This window comes from Gopherus flavomarginatus, chromosome 2 (assembly GCF_025201925.1).
Source record: "Gopherus flavomarginatus isolate rGopFla2 chromosome 2, rGopFla2.mat.asm, whole genome shotgun sequence".
In the NCBI taxonomy this organism is placed as follows: Eukaryota; Metazoa; Chordata; order Testudines; family Testudinidae; genus Gopherus; species Gopherus flavomarginatus.
The window spans coordinates 263,912,526-263,937,587 of record NC_066618.1 but is presented as its reverse complement, the minus strand read 5'-3'; the positions used below and the strand labels follow the sequence as shown (position 1 = coordinate 263,937,587).

Here is a 25,062-nt window from a genome sequence, read left to right as displayed (position 1 = left end):
TATATGCATGCAAATAAAGTGGTTTTTCTGGTTTCCTTTCATTGAACATTAGCTAGAGAGAGAAAAGGAAAAAAGCACTGTTGCTAGGCAGACTTCAGGAGGCAACAGAACCTGCAGTTCAGAAGATAAACACCGGAGGGCACCCCAACACAAGAAAACAGGAACCATGACTTCTAAGGCAAAAATTAAGGCCGAAGAGCAATTCAAAGAAGCTGAACACAGGCGACAAATGGAGATGAAAAAAAAAATAAGTACAAATGTTCTCTCTGTATTAAGATGATACAACACAGGGTCAATTGCTTAAAAGAATATTGAATAAACAGCCTTATTCCAAAAGAATACAAATCAAAGCACTCCAGCACTTATATTCATGCAAATACCAAAGAAAAGAAACCATATAACTTACTATCTGATCTCTTTGTCCTTACACTTGGAAACAGAAGACTAGAAAAAAGAAACTACTTCTCCAAAGCTCAGAGAAAGCAGGCAGCCAGAAAACAAAGACAAAGACACTCAATTCCCTCCACCCAAAGTTGAAAAAATCCGGTTTCCTGATTGGTCCTCTGGTCAGGTGCTTCAGGTGAAAGAGACATTAACCCTTAGCTATCTGTTTATGACAGGCTGCTGACAGACTTTAAAGACCTAGTTTTTGCCATGACCTCTGCTTCCAAATGGATAGAGCCAGACATTATTTTTGTGGCAGCCTCCAACCAAAAGCAGGGCTCCAAGCTGCCATAAGGAAGTGATGCATGGCTGCCCACCTGTTCTGTATTTTGAGAGATGCCTTTTATTTGATGCCTAATAGCCCATAACCCATTTCCAATAAAGAACTACCACAAAACATTGAATCAGATAAAATGTGTTTTCAAGCAATAATTATAGAATCATTATGCCAACTATCAGACCCTTTGACATAAATTATTTTGTACTGTGTAAACTTTTGTTCCATGAATAACAATATTGTGGCCTGGTGTCCTTTAACAATAACTTTTTGCCTGACATTTTTCATGGAGCAGTCCTTTATTTTCTTAACATACAGGTACCACCCTACTCTTTGTGAGTGACAATCAGACTTCATGCTTCCTTTCCCCCCTGCTCCTGTTGCGAAGCAGAGGTGAATAGGATGCTCTAGTAATATGCTGCTTCTTCCATTTTCAGTGCCTTTTCTGAAGTGTGTTGGAGGTTGGGAAGATACCACAGTAAGTTGTTTCCTTGGTCCCTTTATGGGGCTGCTGTGGGCAGATGCAGTGCTCAGTTGTTTCCTTCTCCTTGGCCCCCTGGATGGTTGGGGGTTGGAGTGGGCAAACACCTAGAAGATAATAAGGTGATAAATAACCATCAGCATAGATTTGTCAAGAACAAATCGTGTCAAACCAACCAGATAGCTTTCTTTGACTGTCAACAAGCTTTGTTGATGGGGGGGAAGCGGTAGATGTGGTATATCTTGATGTTAGTAAGGCTTTTGATACTGTCTTGCATGACCTTCTCATAAACAAACTAGGGAAATACAACCTAGATGGAGCTACTATAAGGTGGGTGCATAACTGGTTGTAAAATCGTTCCCAGAGAGTAGTTATCAGTGGTTCACATTCATGCTGGAAGGGCATAATGAGTGGGGTCCCGCAGGGATCGGTTCTGGGTCCAGTTCTGTTCAATGTCTTCATCAATGATTTAGATAATGGCATAGAGAGTACACTTATAAAGTTTGTGGATGATACTAAGCTGGGAGGGGTTGCAAGTGCTTTGGAAGATAGGATTAAAATTCAAAATTATCTGGACACACTGGAGAAACGGCCTGAAGTAAACAGGGTGAAATTCAATAAGGACAAATACAATGTACTCCACTTAAGAAGGAACAATCACTTGCACACATACAAAATGGGAAATGACTGCCTAGGAAGGAGTACTGCAGAAAGGGATCTGGGTGTCATAGTGGATCACAAGCTAAATATGAGTCAATAGTTTTCAAGTACATAAAAGGCTGTTACAAGGAGGAGGGAGAAAAATTGTTCTTAACCTGTGAGGATAGGACAAGACACAATGGGCTTAAACTGCAGCAGGGGCGGTTTAGGTTGGACATTAGGAAAAACTTCCTAACTGTCAGGCTGGTTAAGCACTGGAATAAATTGCCTAGGGAGGTTGTGGAATCTCCATCATTGGGGATTTTTAAGAGCAGGTTGGACAAACACCTGTCAGGGGTGGTCTAGAGAATACTTAGTTCTGCCTTGAGTGCAGGGGACTGGACTAGAGATTTCTCGAGGTCTCTTCCAGTTCTATGATATCCTAGGAAGTTGTTTCCTCCTTTGCCCCCTCACAGGGTGAGTGTGTCGATAGCGAGCCTGTCCTCCCCTGCCCCCTTGGGTACCCTGCTGGTCCAGAGGGTGAGCCCAGGAGTCGCTGAGGCACTGTGAGGACGCAAGAAGATACTGGCTATGGCCCTATTTTCCTCTACCCCACCCCTGTCACACTGTGGTCCTCAGCCTCCTCCACACCTCTGAGGTCTGAGACGCAACGGGACTGAGACCTCCCCCTGCTGCCTGGAGCCCTGGTTCACGTTATTGCAGCCCCTCAGGGAACGGAGCAAGTCCCTCTCAGCTGCTGGTGGGGGGATGCTGCCCAGCAAGGATTTCCCTAGACATCCCGTCCCTGAATTTCCCCACCACTCACCGCAGTTACATGCAGTGTTACCAATTTAGTCATTGGTTGGAAATTTGAATTGAAATTGAAACATTAGTACATACTTTAAAAGCATATGCAGTATATGAGAAAATACTTGTACCTGAAAAAGCATAATGGGTTTGAAAAGTATGAACAAAGACTAGCTTCCTCATACAGCTGTTATTTATGACAATGTCAGCACATCTGTTTTGGCTATATTGGCCTATCTAATAATTTCAAATTATTATTTATGAGCAAGGTCTGAATGAGCTCTCCCCTGGCAGCTAGTGATGAGCCAGTGGTGGGTGGAAAGGCTTCAGGACCAGACTGTATTTACATGAACACACCTACTCTGCCTAGGTATCCAGCAGATAGAGCTATGCTGCCCAACTGTCATAAACAGATAGTTAAGGGTTAATGTCTCTTTTACCTGTAAAGGGTTAAGAAGCTCAGTAAACCTGGCTGACACCTGACCAGAGGACCAATAGGGGGACAAGATACTTTCAGATCTTGGTGGAGGGAAGTCTTTTGTTTGTTCTCTTTGTGGTGGTGTTGTTCGTTCTTGGGACTAAGAGGGACCAGACATACATCCAGGCTCTACAAATCTTTCTGAATCAGTCTCTCATGTTTCAAACTTGTAAGTAATTAGCCAGGCAAGTGTTAGTCTTATGTTTGTTTTCTCAACTTGTAAATGTTTCTTTTTGCTGGAAGGATTTTACCTCTGTTTGCTGTAACTTTGAACCTAAGGCTGGCGGGGGGGGGGGGGGGGGGGGGGGGGGGGGGACCCTCTGGTCTATAGGAATCTGATGATCCTGTAAAGTATTTTCCATCCTGATTTTACAGAGATAATTTTTACCTTTTCTTTCTTTAATTAAAAGCTTTCTTTTTAAGAACCTGATTGATTTTTCCTTGTTTTAAGATCCAAGGGGATTGGATCTGGACTCAGCAGGGATTGGTGGGGGGAGAGGAGGGGAATGGTTAATTTCTCTGTGTTTTAAGATCCAAGGTGTTTGGATCTGTGTTCACCAGGGAACTGGTGAAGTCCCTCAAGGCAACCCAGGGAGGGGAAAGTTTTGCGGGGACAGAAAGTGCCCCAGACACTGAAATTCTGGGTGGTGGCAGTGTTACCAGCTCTAAGCTAGTAATTAAGCTTAGAAGTGTCCATGCAGGTCCCCACATTTGTACCCTAAAGTTCAAAGTGGGAGAAAAAACCTTGACACCAACTGATCAATTTTGGCTGGGGTTGGGTTACAAATCACTTAAGTATTAAATGTAGGAGTCATGAAATGTTGTTATCAGTATTGTATGAGTAAAGGGCAGTAGAACTGTACTTAGCCTGACTGAATGAGGGGGTCTCCCTCAGTGCTTAATTTGTGCTAGGGCTTGCCAGGGCAGAGCCCCAGCACCCCTTGGCTTGGCAGTTCATAGTTCTGGGACCTCTGGACTTGTCACATCAATTATAAAAGTAACAAACTTGCTTGAGCCCCAGCACCTCTTTCATTACAAATTAAGCACTGGTCAGTCATCCTCAACTGAACTGCACTTGCTAAGCAGTAGAGTTGGATACCATATCCTAGTTCAGAGAGAGGGTGGGGCACAGGTGTTTTGCTTGGTGTGTGGGCTCTGCCTAAGAGTCACAGGCATTATTTGACCTGTCCCTCTCTTCTGTTTAGAGAGAGAGCTGATTAGGCTCCATAGAGAGTCTTTTGTTAAGTGACCACTAGAGCTGAAATTACTGATAATCAGGTCTAAGTGCTTAGACCTGCTGTGGGACAGTGTTTCTGTGGAAGAGACAGCCCAGCCTGAACTAGCAGTGAGGTTCCCCCAATGAGAGCTGAAAATCACTGAGAGCTGGATGGAACTGCGAGAGACTGACCTGCAGAGGTCACAGTGGCAGGTGGCAGCAGAAGGTGACAGTGCAGGGACATTGGGGACAGAGCGGTAGAGTGAACGGTGGCATGACAAACAACACTGGCCAGAGCATTGGACTATGTTTTAGTGACTTCACTCCAGAATGCTATATTTGTGACTGGGAAACTTATATAAATATACATTTTTTAGTAGGCCAAGATTTTTAAAATGCATTATTTGCCAAGGTCATTATCTCACATCATCGCTATCTCAAGAGGTCATTATCTTGGGGAGTTTTTGTACTAAACTTTTTTATTATAATTCTTTTTTATGTAAGAACAGCCATATTGGGTCAGACCAATGGTCCATCTATCCCAGTATCTTGTCCTCCGATAGTGACTATTCCAGGTGCTTCAGAGAGAATGAACAGAACAGGGAATCATTGAGTGATCCATCCCCTAAAGGACTGAAGTCTTGGGGTATGTCTACACTACGAGATTATTCCGATTTTACATACACCAGTTTTGTAAAACAGATTGTATAAAGTCGAGTGCACACGGCCACACAAAGCACAATAATTTGGCGGTGTGCGTCCATGTATCGAGGCTAGCATCGATTTCTGGAGCGTTGCACTGTGGGTAGCTATCCCATAACTATCCCATAGTTCCCGCAGTCTCCCCTGCCCACTGGAATTCTGGGTTGAGATCCCAATGCATGACGGTGCAAAAACAGTGTTGCGGGTGATTCTGGGTAAATGTCATCACTCAATCCTTCCTCTGTGAAAGCAACGGCAGACAATCATTTTGCGCCCTTTTCCTCTGGATTGCATGGCAACCATGGAGCCTGTTTTGCCTTTTGTCACTGTCACCGTCACTGTATGTGTACTGGATGCTGCTGACAGAGGCGGTACTGCAGTGCTACACAGCAGCATTCATTTGCCTTTGCAAGGTAGCAGAGATGGTTACCATCCCTATTGCACTGTCTGCCATTGTAATTTGGTGATGAGATGACGGTTTTCAATCATTTTGTACCGTTTGCAATTAGGAATTGGTGATGACGGTTATCAATCCTTTTGTACCGTCTGCTGCTGTCATGGGTGCTCCTGGCTGGCCCCGCTGAGGTCGGCCAGGGGCGCATGGACAAAAATGGGAATGACTCCCCGGGTCATTCCCTTCTTTATGTTTTGTCTAAAAATAGAGTCAGTCCTGCCTAGAATATGGGGCAAGTCTACCAGAGAGCCAGAGAGCACAACCGCTCCGGGTCAGAGCCCCAGAGATCCCGCAGAAATGATGAGCTGCATGCCATTCTAGGGGGTGCCTCTGCAACAACCCCAGCCGTTGCTTCCCTCCTCCCACACCCCTCGTGGGCTACCGTGGCAGTGTCCCCCCATTTGTGTGATGAAGTAATAAAGAATGCAGGAATAACAAACACTGACTTTTTAGGCAGATAAAGTGAGGGGGAGACAGCCTCCAGCTGCTATGATAGTCCTGGCAGGACATTAAAGAGTGGGGAGGGAGAGGAACGCAGTCTCTCGCTGCTATGATAGTCCAGGGAGTACAGAATCTTTTCTTTAGACATGAAGGGGGGGGGGGGGGGCTGATGGAGCTCAGGCTTCAGCTGCTATGATGAGGACGGTTACCCAGCATTTTGTACCGTTTGCCAGGAATGACAGGGAGTCATTCCCATTTTACCCAGGTACCCCCGGCCGACCTCACCTGAGGTCAGCCAGGAGCACTCACGGGATGATGACGACGAGGACGGCTATCAGTCATTTTGTACTACCACCGAGAAAGGGAGGGAAGAGGATGCTGCCGTTTAGCACTGCAGCACCCCGTCTACCAGCAGCATCCAGTAGACATACGGTGACATTGAAAAGTGGTGAGAAATGATTTTTTTCCCTTTTCTTTGAGGGGCGGAAGGGGAGTAAATTGACAACATATTCCCTGAACTACTGGCAACAATGTTTTCGAACCTTCAGGCACTGGGAGCTCAGCCAAGAATGCAAATACTTTTCGGAGACTGCAGGAACTGTGGGATAGCTCGAGTCCTCAGTCTCCCCTCCCTCCCTCCATGACCGTCCATTTGATTCTTTGGCTTTCCGTTACGCTTGTCACACATCACTGTGCTGTGGACTCTGTATCATAGCCTGGAGATTTTTTCAAATGCTTTGTCATTTCGTCTTCTGTAACGGAGCTGTGATAGAACAGATTTGTCTCCCCATACAGCGATCAGATCCAGTATCTCCCATATAGTCCATGCTTGAGCACTTTTTGGATTTGGGACTGCATCGCCACCCATGCTGATCAGAGCTCCACGCTGGGCAAACAGGAAATGAAATTCAAAAGTTCGCGGGGCTTTTCCTGTTTACCTGGCCAGTGCATCCAAGTTCAGATTGCTTTCCAGAGCGGTCACAATGGTGCACTGTGGGATACCGCCCGGAGGCCAATACCGTCAATTTGCGGCCACGCTAACCCTAATCCGACATGGCAATACTGATTTCAGGGCTACTCCTCTCATCGGAGAGGAGTACAGAAACCGGTTTAAAGAGCCCTTTATATCGATACAAAGGGCCTCGTTGTGTGGACGGGTGCAGGGTTAAATCGGTTTAACGCTGCTAAATTCGGTTTAAATGCGTATAGCGTAGCCCAGGCCTTGGAAACAAATAGAAGATACACTGGGATTGAAGTTCAAACCTGGGAAAATCTCCTGGGTTTCTCATGAGCGATTCTTCACTCTTGTCTTAAAATTAATGCAATCATTATTACTGGCTTTGGAAAGTATCCACCAAGATAGGACAGATCTAAGTAATGAGACTTGGGGACTACTTTTTTTATTAAGTTCAGAGAAGACTATCGCCATTCTCTCTCTTGTAAGTCTATTGTTGAAATCACTTGGGTAATTAAACAATGTCATCCAGGCATCTGCTACAACAGATCTTTGTCAAGCAATAGAAGCTACCCTTGGATCAATCAGAGATATCCATTGAACATGTACTAGAAGAAGTAAATATTTCTTTCCAGAAGTAAACTAATGAAGGTCCTTAAGGGAACAAGACAAGAAGTGTCTGTTAAGCCAGCTAAAAAAGTACACAGACTTCATTCTTACAAATCTACAGTAGCTATTTCTGGATTCTACTCAACCTCTGCATAGCTTTTACAGATGGGTGGAGTGAGGCACTACCAACCATGAGGCTGCTATGTGATCAGGACAGAATAGAAAATTTTGAACACAGAGCGGAATATCATACGACAAAGAAATGAAGATTTAACTTCAACCTCTTTATCATCACTAGTGGTTCAATCTAATTTTTGTGCTATTTTTCCTGGGATGAAAGAAGTAGAAATTCATCTCTTGCTGCTCCCAGTCACAACAGTTCTTTTTCCTCACTGAATAGAATGTTGTCTTCTGAAAGAAGCTGCCTTCTGCCTGATCATGAGCATATCATGAAGGACTGGAAGTAACCGACACAAAAGAAGCCATCAAAGAGTTGTGCAAAATTACAAGAAGAAACCAAGATGGTAGATGCCATGCTTTATAGCCCACTTGAGTATCCAACTTTAATTTTTGTGATGATTTTAAAACACGAATTAAATCTAATACAATGGTTGTGAAACATTTTTCAGTTTTTGCTGTGATGCCATACAGCCCACCTTCACCTCCATGGTCTCAACCCTCCTCGGTCCTCACCACCCCCCATTTCAATTCCTAGGGAAAACACTGCTGTCCCGGGCTGCAGGGGCCAGGCCCGGCTGCAGCTCCAGTGGCTCCGGGGCTGGGTTACGTCAAGTTTCCCACCTGTTGGCTGGGCGCTCACCGGACAAAGGGAAGCCCAGCCGGCAGCTGAGGTGCAAAGTGCAGGGGTCGGCTCGCCGCCGCGCTCTCGCTCCCTACCGACGCATGCGCCCCAGGCCCGCCTAGAGCGCTGTGCCCGGGGCAGTGGAGGCCGGAGGCGGCGGGTTACCGGCTTGGCCCGCTGCAGGCGCCGCCCTCTCCCCCATGCTTGTGACGCGTGGCGCCGCCTCCCCGCTCCTCCTATAAGTGCCGGGCTGCGGCATCGTCTCCTCTTCTTTCCTGCCTGCTCGGCGTTGCTGTGTGTGTCCCTGTCCGGCTGGCTGCCGCCACCCCGCTCTGTCCGGCTCGCTCCCCTCGCGCTCCCGGCCTGCCAGTCTCTCCGCGCCCGTGCCCCGCCGTCCCAGCGCTGCCCTGAGCTCCCCCCGCCGGCCGCCCCCGCAGCCTATGGCCCTGGAGGGCGCCACTGCCGCCGCCTGTATTTCTGCTGTAGGTTCCCACATCCCTCTTTAAAAATTCCGCCTAAAAAGCGAAGACGATTTACCAAATCTTTCGGGCCGTTGTCCCACGTGAGTACCGGGCTGGGGGTTAGGGCGGAGGGAGACCCCCACCCCCGGGGACACTGGGCGTGGGGGGTGGGAAGGCCGACCCCCTTCCCTCCGGCACTGCGCATTGCCGCGTAGGGGCCGGTGGGACATCCCTTTTCAGCATGGCCACTGGTGTGTGTGGGTGGGAAGCGAGACCCCAAACGCCGGGGGCTGGGGCGAGCAGAGGCCCCCACGCCTCCAACGTTGGCAGCTGCGAAGCAGACGCCCTCCCAAGCCTGGGACTTGTGGGTGGGGATGGGACAGGCCCAGCCGGGCTCTGCGGGCTTTTGGTCCCAGATCTCTCGGCTGGTGGAGGACAAGTTCCTAGGGCGTCGCAGGCTCCAGCCCCCCCGAAACAGCGGAGGATATTTGTCCCCTTCCCCGCATGAGGAGGGGGCGGGGGATCCAAGCACCGCTTCTGCCCTCGGGAGGGATCCGCGGACCTCTGGGCATCTCCGCCCCGAGCAGCGGCTGTGGGAGGCGTGAGCTGCAGGTCCGTGGCAGCAGTGACGGGCTGGGGGAGCCGTGGGCAGTACCCCCTTCCCAACAGCGGTAGCCAGGAAGAAGGGGATGAGTCAGATTTGCCCCCCTCCCCCGGTGCGCATTGCTGCGGGTCTCTGCCGCTGAATGCGGGATGGGAGTGAGGTGCTGTTGCACATTTAGCAAGGGAATGTGCGTGTGTGGAGGGTGCTCAGCAACTGCTGCTTGAACATGGCGGACACCCAGCCGTGTGTGTGTGTGTGAGACAGCGAGAGAGAGAGCGGGGATCTAGGGGCTGCTGTGCGGTGGCTGATGTATCTGTTGGCGGAGGGGAGGGAGGGAAGAGGAGATTAGCCACAGACCCAAATGTGACTATGTAAGGGGGGGCTCAGCAGCTGCTCTAACATGGCGGATTCCTGTGGAGGGGGTTGGGTGGCTGTGTGTGATGTGTCTCAATCTGAAGTGGGTCAGTTAGCAGTAATAGCAGACTCCTCCTCCAGCTGCTTCTGCGTTCCTCGATGCCCTTTTTTTGGGGATGGGGGAGGAGAGGGGAGTCTCTTGACCTGGCTACTTAAGAACAGTGAAAAGATCCCTACCCCAGTTTCCCCCAGGAATAGTCCTTGTAGCAGGAGCTGTTTCATCATCACTTCCCCTTGTCAGAGCTGCCCTGATTCAGTAATGTTATTTCCCTCCCATGTGGGTTTTCACTGATTCTCTTTCTCTCTAGTAAACTGACACTCGGAATGCCATTTTGGGGGGCATAGGGAAATAGGCTTGTAACTAGATCTTTTGATCAGTAAAGAAGGCCTGACTAGACAGGAGAGGGGAGGGCAAGGGAGCAGAAGAGGGTGTTTGTAGCATGGCAAAGACTCTCCTCTCGCTTCTCAGAGGCCATGTTGTATGTCTGTGTAACTGTGACTATCCATCCGGGTTCTGTTGTGGTGTCACATCTCTTTTCCTATCTCCACCACTTTAGCCATGTTGTGGGTGCTGGTAGTTATGCTCTGCCTTTGTTAATGGGGTTTGTGACAGGGGCATGTGTGAAGCTCGTGTGGCAGCAGTGGGAGGAGTAGGGGTTGAGGATATTGCACAAGTGGCCTACTCTGGTCCTCTCTTGGGAGTGTTAATGTCCTGGGCACATTGACTTAATGCTGATATGCCAGTGGGTAAAGAGTGCTCTTCCCTGCCCTCTCTATCCTGATGAGCAGTCATGCTCAACTTCAGACACAATCTCTCCTTCCCTTGTTGCCTCAAGGACACACAAACACTCTCTCCCCTCCCCTCCACCAGTCTGTCAGGCTAACAGTAACCAGGTAGCTGCTGCCCACCAGTTTTTTTGGAAGTGTCTCGGTTAAGCCCATTTCCGCTGTTTTGGCTGCCTTGGGAGTCCTTTCGGTCTGGTCTGATTGGTTATGTCCTTCTCAGTCACAGTGGTGGCCTGTGGAAAGTGTATGAAGGAGGATTTGAGTCACTGCTCAGCGGCTGTTAGAATGTGTACAAAGGGGGTCTGGCTGTCAGTGTATTCTCAGATTGGTGTCAGCTGGGTGTGTTTGCCATGGTCCCATCACCTGCTTCATTGGAAGGGGGTGCTAGCAGAGAGAAGAGCCACATGGTTGTGAAGTGGGGGGTGAGCATGCAAAGGGGAGATGATGAGGGAACTGTAGGGCTTTTTATACACACGTGGAGGCAACATGGTGGGGACTGTATTATGTTTGCAAGTGTGCACACAGGTGTATGAGGTGATTGGGTTTGGAAGACTCAGCACGCTGCCATTCATATAAAATATACTGTAAGCTTGGTTGACTCGGTAGTCAGAACAAATGTGTAACTGCAGTAAGGGTGAATCCAAATTGTGAGTATCAGAGGAAAGCAAGTCTAAACCTCTTTCAATCCTTTTTGGGTTGTCTTCTGCTGTGCAACATCCTGCACAATCAAGAAGTGACGGTACACAGGAGCAAAAGTCCTGTTACAGCGATTTCCCACTTGCTGCAATTCAGACCCTGTCTACAGCAGTCTCTAGTGGCTCAGCATAGCTTGTTTGGGTAGCCCTAGTGGAATACAGCTGCATTGTGTCAGCAGCTGTGGCAAGTGGCTGTATAACAATTATGAAATGGATTAGCTCTGGCTTTCCTTTCTCTGGGCCCCTACTCAGAGCTCTGAGTTTTTCTTTTACACTGCATGCTTATATGTGAGTGAGCTGAAGTGTTGCCCCAATTCTTCTCCCCTCCCCTGAGTTTGTGAGGGTTGCCAGCTCTAGAGAGAATGCACTTGCTGCTTGTTCTTCTCTTGATGAATGTGAAAGACAATAGCATTTCAGCCGGTTTTTGTCGTGAATAATGGTGGTAGAAGGGGAGGAGGGGTTTGTTCCAGTCTGGACTGGTCCCGTCTGGTTCTTTCCTTCCTGTCACCATGCGAACAATGCTGCCGCCGCCGTCGCGGCTGCTTGCGACATTGCATCCCCCCACCCCATGTGTCTCAGACTGCAGTGAGTGCAAGAGTGGACCCCCCCTCCCTGCTCTGCCTCATATACACAGAACAGCAATTCTCCCCAAAGCGCTCCAGCAGGCGCGTTCTTCTGCTCGCCTTCTCTTTCTTTCTCAGCGGGGTGTCAGACAGGCAGCACTGAACTCCAAGCCTGTGGGGAGGAGGGGATTGTGGCTGCTTCTGAGGCTAGGACAGGATTTGATAGTAACATAGTAATGTAAATATTTCTCCTCGGGGGGAGGAGAGGGGGAAATCTTTCTGTATTAGAGAAACTGAGCTACAATGAACTGTACCTCCCCCAGCCTACTCTGTAAAATTAAAAGGGGACTGCATACTTTGGCTAGTTTTTGAGTCTCAGATATTTTCCTTAGTGGGCTTAGTGCTGATGTGAATATTCTGTATAATAAATTGCACCATTCTTACCAGAGAGGGGGATTAGGAGTGTCACTTTCTTGGGGGGGTGGGGAGGGAATTAGGGACAATACATTATTTTATAACTATTTATGTAAATAAATGAGCTAATTTACATAAACCATAAGCTTCAGTTTAAAAGTAATTGTAGATTTAGTGCTGGTGAAAGGGGTCAGATGGATAACTCTGGCAACAGAAGCCACTGTGATCTGCAGGGCAGCAAGGAAGGCAAGCTTCCCATACGCTGTCCTACTAGCATGACTCAACACTGATCTTGAAGGGACCTAGGGACAATAGGGATAGGTCTGTTTCCATGACCCATGCACTTCATTCTGCCTCTAAGTGTACCAACTAGTGCTGTGAGTCATGATTCTGCACTGTAGGGGTTTGGGCCCTGGATATTTTAGTTCAGTGCCTTTAGTTTTTCCTGTTTGTAAGATGGTATGGAAAACAGATGATTTTATAAGTGTTATAAGGCAAAATACAGCTACTAGGCATTCAGTTGCAAAAAAAATCCTCGACTGAAAACTTGTTCTTTTGGTAAAGAACAATTTTTTATTGCCACCTTTTGAGACTTTCAGTTAAAATAGGGAAGAATCAAGTACTTCAGTCTGGACATGAGACCATTCCTTTAATTCATCTGTGCTGCTCAGATGAATTAGGGACATGTGGCAACCCTGTTTGAAAAGTTAGCATGTAGTACTTGACATTTTAACACTGTCCTATTTTGATCTGGAAAACTGAACATTTTCATTAGTTAAATTCTTTATCTCTTAGAAGAAAATTTTTTCAAAAGTCAGACTTCATTAATGCTGTTTGTTCTATCCTTTATGGATATTTGATACAGTTAAATACTCATGCATGAGAAGTGAAATTGTACTTTCTATACATTAGTTGAGATTGCTGACAAGGTGTGTGTGGGTGGAATCCTGAGTTTAGGACTTAAAATGCTAAAGTAAAATTCCAGTGCATTCCTCTAAAACACAATACAACAAAGTTATCACTAGGGAAAACTGTCAGTTTTATTCTAGCTCCAAGGAAACTGGCTCTCCTGCTCTCTCTCCCCCTCCTTGCGGCATGTGGCAAAATTAATTTTGACTGTACTGCAGATCATATTTGCTTGTATTGTGCCCTTTTATGTACTGCAGTAAAGGTCATCTTTTCTGCTTGCAACACCTGTTTTTAAGAGACTTGTCATGCTGTAAAAGTGTTCTCAGTTTGAAAGGAGCATACAGATGTTCACATTTTTGAACAGCATCCAAAAATAGTGTAGATATTTAAACATTTTGCTTTTGTGATATTAACACTTGATTTTAAAACAAATATTTCTTATGCCAATAGTTTGAGAGCTAATTTCATTGGCTTATCTCTAATTTAAAGAATTGCAATGGAAAAATTAAAGTTAACTGAACATGGAAAGTAACTGTCAGTCAGATAGAAGTAAGGAATCCCAATTCACTTTTAACAAGTGTAGTTCAGTTTTAATATTCATAATTGTATTAGTAAATGTTCTGTGGCTTGTACTGTAAAAGTAATGGAATTTTATTAATGAGATTCCACTGCAGCACTGCTGTTTTGCTGGGATGGAAAGAGATGATTGGAGTGCAAATTATGTAATGTGAACTAGCATAATTTTCCCATGTTTGCTCACTTATCCTGGCCCCCCACACACACACACGGGGGGGGGTGTGTGTGTGCATATAAATAAATATAAAAGCAACTGCTATGGTTGAAAAGATGAACCTTGGTTGATCTTTTCTATGGTTGATGAAGGACCTGTAACAGAGTAGTTTAGATTGCTATCAGTCATTTTTATCAGCCCATAGGTATTGTAGATTTCCTTTTATTAAATATCTGTAGTACTCTGTATTTTATACTGTGGATTACCACACACTTTTTAATCTCGGCATGTTCCACGTTTCCAGATGACCAGTCTGCTTACATTGGTCATTTCAATTATTTTAAAATGTGACAGCCACTCTTAGGGTATGGCTACATTCACACTTCAAAGCGCTGCCACGGGAGCGCTCCGAAGTGTGAGTGTAGTCGCAGTGCCAGCGCTGGGAGAGAGCTCTCCCAGCACTGCTGTACTCCACCTCCCTGTGGGGATTAGCTTGCAGTGCTGGGAACTACACTTCCAGCGCTGGGGCACTGTTTGCACTGACGCTTTGCAGCGCTCAGGGGGGTGTTTTTTTACACCCTTGAGCGAGAAAGTTGCTGCACTGTAAAGCGCCAATGTAGCCATGGCCTCAGTTTGAACCTGTGAATAATTCAGTTTGTATAAGCAGGGCTGGTTTAAACTCCACTGTGAGCTATTACAGTACTTTTTGAAATGTCTTTTGTAATTGAACTTGGGTATATAAACCCCACATTTTAACACCTAAGGGGCTGTCTACATAGGGACAGCTAAGAAAATTAAAGGTGTGAATTTGAAGTGTATTAGTAAAACTGCATTAAATTCCTGTGTGGATGCCGTTACTCAGATGGAGGTGGCCTTAGTCTGGCTTATTTCAATTCACTTCAGAAGTGAATTAAACTAAACAGGATTAAATTCACTTTCAAGGTGAATTGAAATAAACCAAACTAAGGCCACTTTTAATTAAGAATGAATGTGTTCATGCAATAGTTTAATGCAGTATAACTATGCCGCTTTCACACCTTTAATTAATTATCTTTGCTGTCCCTCTGTAGACAAGACTTTAGTTTGACTTTTGGATCTGTATTTAATAGATTTGCCCTTTAAAGACCACTTAAATTGCCAGTTTCTTGATGCACAGTCTCTGGCCTCCCCATAGCTCAAGGCCCCCAACTTTGCCCCCAGAATACATCTCCAACCACTCTGTTATGGGGGTGGGTGCGGAGGAAGTGGGAGCACTCTAGGAGGGCCTAGAAGATATGTACCCGCTTGGGGGTGGGGACTGATTAGAGCTGGGTAGGAACTGGGGAGATGTTTTTGACTCTTTGGGGACTTGTGGTACATTTAATTCATCTAAGTAGACATGCTGAATGTGGTCTTTGAGAGAGGGACTGCAGGCCCATGAACTATGGGAAGCTCTTCAAAGAGGATCTGTTTTAACAAACATGTAGTTCATCATAGGTGGGCCGGCCATCAGAACAGTGGTGCTCTTTGCACCACTTCTGACTCTGCTAATCCCCTCAAAGATGACTATTAAATACCATGCGTACCACCTTATGACCATTACAGTCCCATACCCCCTTATGTCACTCCATACTAAAGCTTAATTCTCCTGTGTACTTCCCACCTTCTCCCTCACCCACCGATTGTTACATTTTGTCCTTGTATCCACTGCCTGTAGTCCCAATTTCAATCATCGCACATCGCTTTGACCTCTGGTGCTTCTCAGAGTCCCTTTGGGAGGGGATTGAGGCTCTCCTGAGGAATATGGGAGATGACCATTACTATAGTGAGACTAGGGTGACCGGATGTCCCAATTTTATAGGGATAGTCCTGATATTTGGGGCTTTTTCTTTTATAGGCGCCTACTAACCTCACCCACTGTCCTGATTTTTTCGTACTTGCTATCTGGTCACCCTAAGTGAAACAGTAAGGGGAGAAGGCTCTAGGGAGGCATAAATGTCAAGAACCCATAAGGTGGATAACATCTATTGATAGTTAAGTATGCCACTGATGACAATTTGACTTCCTTATGCTCATTTGTGTGTGCACTCAGCTTTGAAAAACAGGTTCTGTAAATGGTTGTTGTAGGTTACTATAACAGGAGACAGCAGTCCATATTAAAAGTGCCATTAAGAACAGAAGTTCCATATTTGAAGGTAGTGTTGTTTACTCCTAAGTTACCAATTTTATCTATGTATTTTTCCTACAGGGCAAACTCTCTGATCAGGTTTATAACTATCCAGAAGGCCTAGGAGAAGTGCTTTATAGAGAGCAGTTCGACTTCAACGCCGAGCCACCTTGGGAACCTAGCTGATGATAGTAGGGTTCCATCTCCTAACTTGTCCATGTAAGTCTTTTTTTTTTCTTTTTTTTTTTTTTTTTACAGCTACGTAAGCAAGGAAACAACTTAGAGAAATGTGTAGGACACATCTATTCTCTTCTATAGATCCAGATACCTTGATAAATATTTAATTTAGTTTGTTACATTTCTCCAACTATTAAAAACTTTTATATGGAATCTTGGGCTGTGAGTCAGGAAAGCACTTAAATTTGTGCTGAAGTCTCTCCCTATTCAGGAAGAGTGCTTAAGCATGTGTTTAAGTCCCACTGAAGTCAGATGCTTAAATGCTTTCCTGAATCACTGCTACATGCAATGGAAATTTTAAAAATAAAATGCTATATTCATTTCCAGTCTGTTTGACAATTGTAGTTCCATTGTGCTAAGTTGGAGATCATAGCTATTTAGACTATTGAATCATGTTTGGCACAGCACTGTTTTTAACGTTTTATATCTAAATAGTTAAATCTGCTATTGTAAACAGTCAGTATGAATACTGCTCTAGAAGGGTGTGCCTTCCCAAAAGCCTGTCTGCATTATTGGTTAATTACCTTGCTACTTCCACAAATAGTTAGTTCAATTAGAGTAGAATCTTGAATTCTGTGCTGGACAGACATTATGTACAAATTATAAACAGACTTAAAATTACAGTGGCAGACTGAAAGAAGGCAAAGGCTTTGCTCTCTGTTAATGAATGTCCCTACCAGATCTTCCAATTCCATTACACTTGAATCTTAAGTCATCAGAAGTGCATTAGTGACTAAATGTTCAGGTTTTAGTTATTGTAATTTTCTTAAAGTTGAAAAACCTAATTTATTGGAAATCCAGAACTTATGCGAGTCATTTTTTAATCAATTTGTTTTTTAACTTGCAAGATCTTGCTCTGTATTTTTCACTTGTGTAGTCCCCTTTTGTATAATATTGTAAAACAATTGCTTAAGACATCTTTCATAAGTCTTACTGTTTGTATAAGTGTAACTCTAAAAGTTAAGATGGTTTGATATTCTATACGTGGTACCTTTATTTTTTTTCTCGATTTGCTCAAAGCAATATGCTGTATTGGTTTATTTGCTAATTGCTGTATAACTCTTACATAAAACTTCAGGGTGAGATTTCCAAAAGCACCCAAGCAAGTTAAGAACACTCAAGTGCTTTTGAAATCACCCCTCAGAGTTAAATGAGATACCAAAGTAACTGGTATTTATAATACAAATGGAATCCTATATTAGAAAACACTTTGGTGGGACAGACTGGAGAATGACTTGGCTGTTCATGACTGTAGCTTTGTTTTGTTGAGGTTATTTTTCTTCAAGCTTATAAGAAAATTGTTTTATATGAATCTAAATATGCTTAATTTTATGCTCACCATCTGAGAGAATGCTTCTCAAATTGAAAACTGCCTAGAAATCTCTTGCTTGCTGTCTTGCAGATAACACCTACGATTACTGTAATGAAAGATGTTTCCTTTCAAGTTTTTTTTTCCACTTTGAGTTTGACTGCAGTTTGTATATGGTCAGTTCTCCTTGACAGATGGGCCTTTCACAGAAATAGGGGATAAAGGAAATACATTTAAAATAAGAAAATGTCACTGTAGAATCAGAAGAATTGTCAGAGGGACTTGAGAGAGGGTGTAGTATACAATTTTGAAAACTGGCTAAATACGTATCCCTTTAAGTTGATCAGTTACAAAAGCTACTAGCCAAAATGTTTTAATGTTTAAGCCTCCTAATTCTTTTTTTTTTTTTTTAACTGGTGAATTAGCAGACATAGCATAGGGAATAGTCAAAATTGGTTTATCATTGCTTAAGAGGAACAAAATAGGTGTGCCCCTGGATGTATTGTTTATAGCTATGTCTGTTTTGTGGTAGGAGCTGTTACCCTTCAAGTAGTATGATTACATGAGTTTAAGGAGATAAAAGCTTAATTTACTAGTGATGCATCAAGCAACAACACACAAGTGTTAATCAGCCAATATACACACACCTTGGGTGTACTGAAGCACAGCAGTCCCTCAAACACAGCCAAGGTGTGCTTAAATTAGCTGGTTAATGGGCACCTTGGGAGTTTTTCACTTATAAAATGGTTTATTGAGGAAAAAGTCAATTAAGCATTTAAGGATAATTATTAATCTGTTTCATACAGACACTCATAAAAATCTGCTTGTGTCTGAGGGTGTGTTTTTATGTTCCCATTAAACCTGCTTCCCTCCCCGTTTTTCTTCCTTCTCTTCCAGCTGATGGTGGCAAAGGAGGAACTGCTTGAGCTGTTTTCCTTTGAAACTACTATGATCCCATTCTCTTGCTTAGCTGTGCCTTGGTCTTTCAAGCTGTGCTCCTGCTGAACAACATATCTGGGCTAGCAAATGTGGTTTGAGCTACTTTAGAAAATCTGCTTAGTTTGTTGCCAGATCCAGCTGAATGGAGAGATGAAGGGAATTAAATGGCCTCCCCACTGCCTACTAACTTTTAGCCAGACCCACCTCTGTCAGGTGAAAGAAGCAGTGGTTCAAAGCTGTCTGATTTTACAGCTCTTGCCTTCTCTGATTCCATCAACTGCTTTTAATAATATAGTTTAAAATTAAAGATTATTCAATTTAAATCTTTCATTTTTGTATGAATAATTTTTATAAGTGCTTGGCTATTACAGCAATCTTGTTGAAGAAACTTTGTAGTCCTGATGTGAATTCACTGGGAGAAAATTACATGTTTGAAGTCTCTTCTCTCACTCTCACTGCAGCTTTCATCCAAGCCATTTTTATCTTTTAAAAATGCAACCTTAGAATTGCGTCTTTAACCCTAGACTAAAGGCTTTCAGTGGATACTACTTAAGTTAAATAACACATGTAATAATAATGCATAATAACTGAGTGCACTTAAACATTATAAATTTAACCATCTCATATATGTATATGGTCCCCATTACTGTAGTATCTGAGCACCTCGCAATCTTCAGTACATTTTAGTGTCCAAAGAATTATGGGAGAAACTTGGGCAAAATGTAAACAATTGATTTAACCTAAGCTTTGCATATTTGAAAGTCTTCGGTTCTTCAGTAACTGTTCAGAAATCCCTATGCAGATATTGATTTTAAATCCTGATTGTAATTTCGCCCTGTGAGCAGAGCTGAAACCACTTAACGAGTTTATTCCTTTAAGTTCTCGCAGTCAGATTTTTTGTGTAGTGCATAATGGATATAGTCACTAATGATTTATTAGATAGAGTGTAAGTTTTACTATATGTATGGTCCATAAGAACTGATCTGTAGTAAGGTTATTTTTTAGCTTCACTCCTCACATGCCCAGTTGTAGGGCTTCAGTTCAACTGCAAAACCAGAAAATGAACTGAGCTAAATATAAACACATCAGCTCAGTGTTCCCACTGATTAGACTGCTGAAGAAAGGGTAATTGGGGAGTAACTTTCTCAGCAGATGTTGTGAGAAGGGGATGGGGGGGGGGGATCAGACTTTTTTTATAACTTTACAGAAACCTGTGGGACCAGTGGTTTCTATTAACCTCTGATTTTTTGATATTGATGACATCCCAGAGTGATCTATTCCTATAGACTTTAAGGCCAGAAGTGACCATCATGCTTGTCTAACCTGACCTCCTGCTCATTGCAGGCCACAGAACCTCACTCAGCCACTCCAGTAACTCAGCCAGAGGTTATGGGGCTATTATAGAAATTATTGCATCTTGATTTAAAGATTTCAAGTTACAGAGAATCAACCATTTAATCTAGTTCAAACGAAGAAGTGACCTGTACCCCATTCTGTAGCAGAAGTTGAACCCCTACAATCACACATACCCAACTCCCAGGTCTCTGGTAGTCTGACTAGGGATGGGGGGATTCCTTCCTATCCTGAATATGGTGATCATAAGACCCTGAGCATGTGCGAGACCCACTAGCCAGATACCTGGGAAAGAATATTCTTTCCCGTAATTCAGAGCCTTTGCCATCTAGTGTCCCATCTCCAGCCAATGGAGAGATTTGCTACTAGCAATCTTGGATGGGCCAAGTGCCACTGTGGACAACTTCATCTTACCATTCCCTTCATAAACTTAGCAAGCTTAGTACTGAAATAAGTTAGGGTTTTTTGCCACTGCTGCTCCCCTTGGAAAGCTGTTCTAGAACTACACTCCTCTGCTCATTAGAAACCTTTTGTCTAATTTCAATCCTAAACTTATTGATGGCCAGTTCATATCTGTTTGTTCTTGTGCCAACATTGGCCCTTAATTTAAATAACTCCTCTCCCTTGCTGATGTTTATCCCTCAGATGTATTTATAGAAAGCAATCACATCTCCCCATAGCCTTTGTTTTGTTAGGCTAAACAAGCTATGTTCCTTAAGTCTCCTCTTGGTGAAGTAGGTTCTTCATTCCTGTGGTCATCCTAGTAGCCCTTTTCTGCACCTGTTCCAATTTGAATTAATCTTTCCTAAACATGGGAGACCAGAATTGCACACAGTATTCCAGATTATGTTTTATCCATGCCTTGTATAATAACACGTTCCTGTCTCCTCTGGAAATACCACTCCTGATGTATCCTGGGAGGATATTAGTTTTTTTCACAACTGCATCACATTGGTGGCTCGTAGTCATCCTGTGATTGACCAATACAACTAGGTCTTTCTCTTTCTTCTCCTCCTATCTCTTTTGACTAATATGTCCTCGGTTTATAGAAAAATTCTTGTTGTTAGCCATAAGTGCATGACCTTTCACTTTGCACTATTAAATATCACCCCATTTCTATTACTCCAGTTTTTAAGATTATCCAAACCATCCTGTAAAATATTCCAGGTTTCCCCTATGTTGGCAATACCTCCCAACTGTCTCATCCGCAAACTTTATTAGCAGACTCCCAATTTTTGTTGCAAGGACATTAATTAAAATGTTATAGGATTGGTCCCAAGACAGTTCCTTGAGGAACTCCACAAGTAACCTCCCTCCAGCTTGACATTTCACCTTTCTGCATGATCCATTGTAGTCTCTCCTTTAACCATTCCTTAGCCACCTTTTGATTCTCGTATTAATCCCCATCCTCTTCAATATAACTAATTTCCCAGATGGAACTGGATCAAATCCTTTACTGAAATCTAGGTAGATAAGATCAACTGCATTTCCTTTGTGTAGGAAATCTTATTTTAAAGAGATCAAGTTTGTCTGGCATGACTTATTTTTTTAAAAAACACATTGTATTTCATCCCAATTACTGTTTTTCTGTTTTTAATTACTCTTTCAAAATTTGTTCTAAGATCTCACAGGTCTATTACTTTGACCCCAGCTGTATAAAGTTTCCCAGATCACTTTTTTCCCTTTCTTAAATACAGGCCTTGTATTTGCAGTTCCTGCAGTCAAGGTACAAGTTTATGGATTCATTAAAGATCCTTGCTATTAGGCTTGCAATTTCATGTGCCATTTATTCTAATAGCATTGGAAGGAGATTATCTGGCCTGCCCAATTTGGTCCCATTAAACTGTTTGAGTTTGGCTTCCATCTGTGTTAATTTCTACTTCTATATCTTCTTTTCCATTAGCCACCCTGCCACTATCTCCAAGTGTCTCATTATTCTTATTAAAAACTGAGGCAAAATATTTAAGTGGTAGACCATACCTACATTACCTTTAATCTCCATCCCATCCCTCAGTGCTTAGTGGTCCTACCTTTTTCATTGTTTTCTTTATATGGCTAAAATCTTTTATTATTGGTTTTAATTCCTTTTGCAAAGTCCAACTTTGCTTGGCTTTTGGCGGTTCTCACTTTTCTCTACACTTTGACCTCCAAGAGGTAGCTTTCCTTGCTGATCCATCCTTTCTTCCATTCCTTGTAGGCTTTTTGCTTTCTCTCAATCTGGTGCTTGTTCATCCAGTTTGGTCTGCAACCCTGCCTTATGAATTTTTCCCCTTGCTTGGAATGCAGGCTCCAGATACTATCTTCAACTTTGACTAAGTAATTCAAAGCCTCTTCCACATTCAAATCCTTGATTTCTTCAGTCCAGTCCACTTCCCTAACTAATTGCCTTCATTTTTTAAAAAAAGTTTTGAAATCAAGGGCCCTACTTGCAGACCTGTTGTTTATCCTTCCTTTTAATTTAAACTGAATTAACTCGGGAATCACTCAAACCAAGGTTGTCCTCTACAACCGGTGGTTCTATGAGGTTCTTGCTGCTTACTAAATCTAAAATAGCATCACCTTTTCTTAGTTCAGTGACGTTGGTGGAAAAAAATCTGTCTGCTATCACATCCAGGAATATTGGTTAAAAATATTAGAGGTCTCTATCCATATCCAAATCAGATCATGGGATCTGTAGCAAACCTCAAGTGTTATCCCAGTGGAACCTCTTATCTGTCTTCTCCAAAGTGACTTTGAACTGAACAGATTGTTTTATCTGTTCTATCACTTCTAATTTCTTTATAATCTACCTCATCATTAATATACCATGCTACTCCACCATGTTTACTTTCTTGTCTTTCCTGAACAATGCCTATGCTTCATACTTGTAATCCAGTCTTGACTATTATTCCACCATGTTTTCATTATCCCTATAATATCCATATAATAACTTCATCAGTAGTTCTAGCGCCTCCATTTTGTTACCCAGGCTTCTGGCATTGGTGTACAGACCTCTTAATTGTTTGTTTGGCTTAACCCATATTTCTAACCTGATTTCAGTAGTCATTTTACTGCCAGTTTTGCCTACCTGACTCTTACTGTCATTGGTACTAGCACTATCTTTATTTTGTTGTCCATTCTTCTACCCTCTGTTGCTCCTTTCTCAATTGCTGCATTTTTACTTGATTTTCCTCACTCAGTATTTTAATCAGGTGTAGTAATTACACGACCATCTCCAATTGTCTCCTCTGAATTCATAGTTTAAAGCTTTTTTAATCAGTTGCCAACCTCCATCCCAGAAGTCTATATCCTGCCCTACTCTTCTTTAGTGCATCCCATGTGAACAGTCTTTCTGTCTATGAATGCCTCTCAGTGGTTGAACATCCACAATCCCTCCTTATAGCACCGTTGCCTGAGGCACTGTTGATCTTCATAATCTTCTCTCCCTTTCTGTCTTCGTCTGGCAACATGTAGAATCCCAATGAAGATCACCTGAGTCTTTCTTTAAGCATCTTGGCATAGTCTCCTTTGATGTGTCCCAACAAGAATCTTGCTCTCACATTCCTTCCCATGTGAAGGACAATCAGTAGATTCTTTCCTGCTCCCACAAGGACCCTCTTCAGCCTCAGTCCACATCCCATATCTTAACCTCCACTTCATCCTCAAAGGTTAAGGATAATCTAGGTATGGCCCAATATCTAAACAAATACTTTGCCTCAATCTTTAATGAGGATCTTATGGATAATAGCAGGATGACAAATGGGAATAAGGATATGGAGGTAGAAGCCAGACTTGAACAGCTTAATGGGCCTAAATCGGGAGGCCCAGATAATCTTCATCCAAGAATATTAAAGGAACTGGCACATGAAATTGCAAGCCCATTAGCAAGAATTTTTAATGAATCTGTAAACTCAGGGGTTATACTGTATGACTGGAGAATTAACAAAGTTCCTATTTTTAAGAAAGGGGAAAGAAAAGTGATCCGAGTAACTACAGGCCTGTTAGTTTGACATCTGTAGTATGCAAGGTCTTGGAAAAAATTTTGAAGGAAAAAGTAGTTAAGGACATTGAGGTCAATGGCAATTGGGACAAAATACAACATGGTTTTACAAAAGGTAGATCATGCCAAACCAACCTGATCTCCTTCTTTGAGAAGGTAACATTTTTTTAGACCAAGAAAATGTAGTGGATCTAATTTACCTCTGTTTCAGTAAGGCGTATGATACAGTTCCACATGGAGAATTATTAGTTAAATTGGAAAAGATGGGGATCGATATGAAAATTGAAAGGTGGATAAGGATCTGGTTAAAGAGGAGACTGTAATGGGCCCTACTGAAAGGTGAACTGTCAGGCTGGAGGGAGGTTACTGGTGGAGTTCCTCAGGGATCGGTTTTGGGACTAATCTTATTTAATCTTTTTGTGCCAAGGTCAGTAATAATAAGTGGGAGTGTGCTAATAAAGTTTGCAGATGATGCAAAGCTGGGAGGTATTGCCAATACAGAGAATGACACGGATATCGTACAGGAAGATCTGGATGACCTTGTAAACTGGAGTAGTAGTAATACGATGGAATTTAATAGTAAAAAGTGCAAGGTCATGCATTTAGGGATTAATAACAAGATTATTTTGTTATAAGCTAGGGACGCATCAGTTGGAAGTAACAGGAGGAGGAGAAGGAACTCGGAGTATTGGCTGATCACAGGATGACTGAGCAGCCAGTGTGATATGGCCCTGAAAAAAGCTAATGCAGTCTTGAGGTGCATCAGGTGAGGTATTTCCAGTAGAGATAAGGAGGTGTTAGTACCGTTATACAAGGCACTGGTGAGACTGCATGTGGAATTTGTGTGCAGTTCTGGTCTCCCATGTTTAAGAAGGATGAATTTAAACTGGAACAGGTACAGAGAAGGGCTACTAGAATGATCCAAGGAATGGAAAACCTGTCTTCTGAAAGGAGACTCAAAGAGCTTGGCTTGTTTCGCCTAACCAAAAGAAGGCTGAGGGGAGATATGATTGCCCTCAATAAATATATCAGAGGAATAAATACGAGGAAGGGAGAGGAATTATTTAAGCTCAGTACCGATGTGGACAGAAGAACAAATGAATATAAACTGGTCATCAGACTTGAAATTAGACCAAGGTTTCTAACCATCAGAGGAGTGAAGTTCTGGAACAGCCTTCCAAGGGGAGCAGTGGGGGTAAGACATACCTCGCTTCAATA

General features: G+C 43.4%; 2 protein-coding genes across 3 annotated transcripts in view; one reads left to right on the top strand and one right to left on the bottom strand.

Annotated features, from left to right (window-relative positions):
* Window positions 1-780: 780 nt before the first annotated feature.
* On the bottom strand, window positions 781-16,854 carry LOC127044727 (uncharacterized). Its single transcript, XM_050939789.1, has 3 exons — window positions 16,789-16,854; window positions 8,324-8,743; window positions 781-1,309 (listed from the first exon to the last, which is right to left on the bottom strand). The coding sequence occupies exons 1-3, from the start codon at window positions 16,852-16,854 to the stop codon at window positions 866-868; spliced, it is 930 nt and encodes a 309-aa protein (XP_050795746.1). The 3' UTR covers window positions 781-865.
* The window catches only part of AZIN1 (antizyme inhibitor 1), a 68,222-nt gene continuing 51,821 nt past the window's right edge, over window positions 8,662-25,062 (top strand). For both annotated transcript variants that reach the window (XM_050941047.1, XM_050941046.1), the window contains exons 1-2: window positions 8,662-8,867; window positions 16,109-16,246. The gene's annotated coding sequence lies outside the window, so the exon portion shown is untranslated. The remainder of the gene's footprint in view (window positions 8,868-16,108; window positions 16,247-25,062) is intronic.